The sequence below is a fragment of the Sardina pilchardus genome, chromosome 20, assembly GCF_963854185.1.
Source record: "Sardina pilchardus chromosome 20, fSarPil1.1, whole genome shotgun sequence".
In the NCBI taxonomy this organism is placed as follows: domain Eukaryota; kingdom Metazoa; phylum Chordata; class Actinopteri; order Clupeiformes; family Clupeidae; genus Sardina; species Sardina pilchardus.
The window spans coordinates 7,671,621-7,678,047 of record NC_085013.1 but is presented as its reverse complement, the minus strand read 5'-3'; the positions used below and the strand labels follow the sequence as shown (position 1 = coordinate 7,678,047).

The 6,427-nt window shown below is 45.5% G+C and overlaps 1 protein-coding gene across 1 annotated transcript in view; it reads left to right on the top strand.

Moving 5' to 3' along the window:
* Nucleotides 1-884: 884 nt before the first annotated feature.
* Nucleotides 885-6,427, top strand: part of slc24a4a (solute carrier family 24 member 4a) — a 36,694-nt gene continuing 31,151 nt past the window's right edge. The window contains exons 1-2 of the mRNA XM_062522287.1: nt 885-1,029; nt 4,979-5,092. Coding sequence (XP_062378271.1) covers nt 885-1,029; nt 4,979-5,092 — 259 coding nt within the window. The remainder of the gene's footprint in view (nt 1,030-4,978; nt 5,093-6,427) is intronic.

Sequence of the window (6,427 nt, the reverse complement as noted above, 5' to 3'; positions counted from 1 at the left end):
AGAGGTAGGCTATCTGTGTAACCTCTCAAACATGTGTTTAAATTGTTTTCACAGACGACACTGTCTCGAAAGGGCGTGTTACGCCCCATTTTTAACGCAGCCTAGTTCGCAAGACAGGACCGGTGGTACCCGCTAATGGAAACAGCACCAGCGTGAAAGGCCGTTTGCTGTCAAGAATCACGTGTCCAAGCGTAACACTCACTCACATGGAAAAGTTGCCACTGCATGTGGCAGCCGGAATGCATGTTCGAATGTGATGCAGCCTATTATGTTTTAATAATATTTTTCTAACCAGAGCTTTTTAATGTCATTTGACAATGCATTACGAGCCACGATAAACGCCACAATCGGGATGGAAACACGTGTGAGCAGGTGCAGCACATCAATTCTGTGAGGGAATCTCTTTCGGCTGGAGCAGGCAATTGGGGACAGACCACGGAGCTGTAGGCTGTTTGTGTGCAATACACACAGAACCGGGGAAGGGCCGCTCAGTGTTTGTCTATCCTTCGGAACAGCTCCACCTGAAAATGCAGTGATTGCTATCTAAGACGTTTGAAAAGAAGACAGGTCGACGTTTGCTTGATGCTGGACCTCTATTGTTTTCGCCAACGTCTTTAACAACCCCAACATCTTAAACGACATTTCGGCAGTAGCCTACCTGAGACTGGACGCTCGCATACAAGCTGCGAACCTTACTGCCCCACTCGAGATTTGACTGCGTTCCGACCCTTGTGATGAGGACCACACGCTGAGGCAGGGCTGACTGAACACCGAATTCGGACGATCCGTAGTCCCAATCATCTGCAGTTCAGGCGGGACGCGAACCGCATTGAAAACGTTGACCTCCGCCTGAGCATCCGATCATGGACCCATCAGAGGCGGACATGAGTGGCACCATGTCGAAAAAGACAATGATTGCCAAAATCTTTAAAGTTCGAAAGAGAAGAGAAATGCTTCTTGTACAAGTCTGTTTCATCTGCAGTGTTCTCCTCTTGGCGTGGTGTATGTCTGCGCTCCTCACTAAAACAGGTGAGTTTCAAAGCCAGAATGGTTTATTGCAGGTAATAAATGTTGCGAGAAACTAGTCTACACAGGATACCTCTTGTATACATTAGTAGTTTTTTTCAGAGGGTGACCAAAGGGCTACGATGATATAGCGCAATTTGATACGCACTGGTGGCTGCCGTGATGTGTGCTTTATTATCTTAAGGATACTTAACATACTGTAACGTTACAACCCACATGTGTTTCAGGACTGCAACGAATTAAACGCTTGGTGTTCATGACAGGTCAACACAGGACTGTCAACCTCAGAATAGCCTAATTCAGAGAATGATGCGAGATGTCATCTTGTGTACGGAGCGCGCTCCCTACGTTTAATAATGTATTTACTATTTTGCCCATCTTGGCAAATTCATTGGTCACAGAGAGGGATTTTCTTTTCTACAAAACGATTACACAAGACTTGAGCACCCACAATAACAGTGTAGGCTTCGACCCATATGCCCCGCTCTACTGAATTTGACTCTGCTCGGACACCTGCTGTAGCCCAAGCGAGAGGGAAGGAGGGTTGGCTTCAGCAGCCGTGGGGATGGCGATGTTGCTCCCCTTCTTCACATTGTGCACGTTTAAGGAATGTGCCCGTCTACAACAAAATTTTAGTGTGCCGCAGTGTGAAAATTGCTCTCTCTCTCTCTCTCTCTCTGTGGCGATCATCAGCGGAGAATCAGGCATTACACAATAGGCGTTCGTTTGGCTTGATCCTCTCTCTCGCGCTCCCCCTCTCTCTCTCTCTCTCTCTCTCTCTCTCTCTCTCTCTCTCTCTCTCTCTGATTTTGCGTCACGCGGCTCCCATAGTAGATGGCCAGCTTGGAGGGATAGCTTCGGGAGTGGAGTCGCCGGAGGATAGGGAGCGGAGGTTCGCAAGATCTCATATCAGAGGCGGCTCACTCCGTCACCATTGATGGAATGTGAAGTCTCCTCATTCTCTCTCGCGTTCGCTTTCCGTGACAACGCTTGATCCGCTCACAACACTAACAGGCAGGAGCGAATGTGAGATGTACCCACGGTACAGTCGGGCCTGAGTGTCAATGCTAATTTTGTCGCGTACTCGCTAAATGCACATTTGACACGTCAGGAATACTTTGTATTTTACACCACATCGACAAAAGTACTAGGACGCCTTCCATTACACCTTCAGAAACTTCAACGACATCCTATTCTACGTACATCCATATTCATGTGGAGTTGGTCTCCCCTTTACAGCTGTAAAAGCTTCCACTTTTTGGGGGGATGGATCTCCACAAGAGTTTAGACTGTGGACATTTTGGCCCATTTGTTCAGTAAGGTATTCGTGAGGTCAGGCAGGCACTGATGTTAGACAATTGAGGCCTGGCTTAGAACGTTTGTTGTAGTTCATCCCATAGATGTTTGAAGATGTAGAGAACCCTTTTCAAGTGATAAATCCATTCAACTAGCCATCCACTTAAACCGTCTGAAGATGAGTCATTCTTGACATTGTATTATTGATATTAAATTATTGATGTTTAACAATTTAATTATATATGGTTCAGTCTCAGGGGTGATGACCAGTTTCAGAAATGTGTGTTTTTAAGTGACCTATAGTGGATCAGTAGCTGGAAGTGTACTGCATCCTTATGTCAAGATCCTCAAGTCCCCTTTGGTGTCAAGCACGATTCTCCAAGTTCAACAGCTGCTGTGAAGTAGATAGCTGAGCCTGGAACCCTGTTAAATGGTTCTAAAACAAACCGTCGATCCAAGGGTTGTTATAATAATAGTCCTTTCATATGATTTCATGTTCTTATATGTCATGGTGTAGGACCACTACACAAGACTAGGCTATAGCATATTTGCTTTCAAAATAGCATGCTGTCTGTTATTTGTGCACTTTCGCTTCCTGAAGCAAATTTGGTCCACATTTACAACAGCTGGGATTACACTTAGGTAGGGAATATTATTTCTGCGGTAATCTGAAATCATATTTCATTTCATGAAGTGGAATACGCGAGGCCTCAGGATAGAATAGCGCATTATTTAAAGATCCACTCAGGACAGATTGCCCGTGCTGCTCTTGAACACAGCATCTCCCACACACATGCCAGGATCCATAAAATGGTATTCCATTTGTGGTAAAGACTCTCTTTCTCTCTCTCTCTCTCTCTGTCTCTCTCTTTCTCTCTCTCTCCCTCTCTCTCCCTCTTTCTCTCTCTCACGCACACAACAGTAGTTATTTTATTATAGTACAAAGGTATGACCCATAGCAAACAATTGTGTCAAAGCCTATCTAGATCATAAATCATCAGCTCGCTGGGCTGTTGTCCTTAAAGACAGCCCTAGTCAGACTGCAGGGTTTGCATCAGCATTGTTTGGCTCTGGGATGCTGTGGCATGACGTGGAGTGCATCATTGGCTGGGCTTCAAAGTGAAGTCAGCGTCATTCCTTTTTTTCACGCTATCCTGAGCTTGTCCCTGGTGAACTATTTGGTTCTGCTCCAACCCCCTAAAAAAGACAGAGCCCGCTGCTGTGCACCAGACCCTGGTGTTAATCGCAGCCTTGAAATGACATTGGGTTCTTATAGACACACACACACACACACACACACACACACACACACACACACACACACACACACACACACACTATGGAACTTCAGGAATCCAGAGAAATATTGCAAAGAGTACCACATTGCATTCACACCTGGCAGTAAGATGGCCGTTCATATTTTTTAAAATCAAGTCAGTATAGGATCATTTTTAAAGTTTCCTTTTTTAATTCACCTCGTGTACAACATTCAGTTCAGTGCAATATGATACTGCGAATTTTCATTCACAAAGACGCAACTGCAACAGAAACATCACTAGACTCTTAATACTAGCGCTCAGTCTCTTTCCAGTATTTCTAGAAGGAGGAAGGCAGCACTGACTTAAGTCCCTCATCCTTGGCAGAGTTGCCGAAAGAGGTGTACATTTCGTCCTCACACATCCCCCCGGTGTGTATTAATTACATTAGAACAACATGGGGCTTAAAGGATTACGCCGGCATGATATCATGAAGATGAGCCTGCTCCACCTGTTAGCGGCGGGTGGGAAGAGGGACCCGGGCAGGGAGGCAGGGAGCCGTCCGCGGTCCTCCCAGATGCTCTGCGAGAGCTGCTCGTCCACAGATGTGAGATGGGAGCCTGTCATTATATCAGGAGCACACGCATCTGGAATGATAATGGCCAGGCAGGGAGTCCACTGTTTAATCAGTGGCTGAATTTTAAACTGGGCAGGTCCTCCACGAAGAACTGTGGCGCCGTATGATTTATGAGACTCTGAGGATGGGCGTGTGTAGTGTGTGTGTGTGTGTGTGTGTGTGTGTGTGTGTGTGTGTGTAGTTGAGTATGTGTGTGAGTGTGTGCGTGTGTGCGTGCGTGCGTGTGTGTTGAGAGGGAGGGAAGGTAATAGGTAAGAGTCTGTGAGTGTTCAGTAAGTGTTTCATTTCACCATGATGTACATAATGTAACTGTGATACCTAAATAGTGCATGTGTGTATGTGTGTTTGGAAGGGTGTAACAATGAAAGAGCCCTCTATGTTTTGAGAGATTAGTAAATGTAAATCCTCCAATAAGTGCTCCATCAGCCACTTATCCTGGAGATGGAGTGCAGTTTTAAATCCAGAGTGCCATTTTCATCCATGCCGCAGTTCAAGTGACCAGTCACTGAGCCATTAACCCTTTACAGGGTCTTCACAGGGTATTCCGTAGGAATCAAACTTTTTCTTCATCAACTTGCAACAGTAGCAGGATGATGGATGGAAGGAAGGACGGACCATAGATGGATGGATGGATGGATGGATGGATGGACGGACCATAGATGGATGGGTGGATGGATGGACCATAGCTGGATGAATGGATGGATGGACCATAGATGGATGGATAGTTGATGTTATTAGTGACGTGTGACTGGGTCTTTTGCAGGGCACGGCCTGGTGATGCAGGAAGGGGCGTTTGTGGCCACCGATCGCTTGGGCCGGAGGCTGATGGCCACAGCGGGAGACAATGGAACGGAAGAGAAGAACTGCACGGAACCAGGTACTGTTAGAACTGTTATGACATGTTCCCCCACAGCCCCAAGCCTTACCATGTCATCGTCCCAGTTATTCTTATGACTGATAGTGTAAGTAATCATTCAAGACATCTAAATAGGAGTTAGATTGACACCATTAGTTGACATATGTAAAGCCTTTTCAAGTAGATGGAGCTAGAAATGTGAGCATCTTACCTCTGCCATTTGGTTAGCTGCATCTGGACATCTCTCCATCTCCAAAGCAGTCCAAAATACAGTATTCTTGATACATTTGTGTATGTTTAATGACCACCAGATCCTGTGTTGAGTTTAGGATGTTGGCATCTCTGGCCATCATGATTGAAATAGTACTCACTATAGGATGCTTTTGGTTTGATCTGTACATGTCTTGAGTCAGCTGTTGTGCAGATACTGTAGCCCTGCACCAATACTCAGTATAGACATGTTATGTCAGAGAGGGTTTGTACCAGTCGTGAGTGAGATGTTCGTTCTGGATTGTGCTGACATTGTTGCCCACCATTTTTCTGTCACTTCTCCTGAATCACATCTCATAACAAATATTCATTGTGCACGATTCAATCATGACATTGGCACAGTTCCTGGAAAACTGACTGTGAATCGTTGAAAGGACACATTTGAGATTGTGTGTGCTTTTTGAGCGTAGAGGTGAAGAGGTTGTTACTCACTTGTCACCTCTTCCCATCCTCCTTCCCATCCGCTCGTTACCTCCGATTTCCACCGTCACATTTTTCACTCGCGCTCTCTCTTAAAAAAAAAACGAACAAGAAAAAATGGATTTATGTATTTGAGAGACTTTTAGGGGCTGGGGCTGGCACGTGCAGTCTAATAACGGCACAGGCGGCTCTATATTTAGCCCTCCCTTCATCTGACTCTGCCTCTGACCTAACCGAGAGTATTGAATGACTGTTCCTCTGTTACTCATCAAAAAAGAAAAAGGGAAGAAGAAAAAAGAGAAAGGGAAAGAAAAACCCGGGGCAGAGTCGACCGCCTCGGACGCTCGCGAAGGGGGGAAAGGGCGAGCGAGTCGTGCTTATGATACAGTTCCGAGGCGAGTGCACAGTTAGCACTTTGGGCTGACAGGAAGAGGATATCTGCAGGGTCGGAGTCGTTTTTTTTATTTATTTTTTTCGGTTATTTACAGTAGTGCGGGGCAGGCTGCTTGAATATGAATGACTACCGTGTCAGAGGGAAAGGGCCATGTTTGCAGATTAGTGGATTAGTGTTTTTTTTTATATATTTTATTTTATCTTATTTTATTTTTTATTTTTGGCAGTTAATCCACGTCGGTTCTGGTTTAGGTACAGTATAGGGTTGCCTGG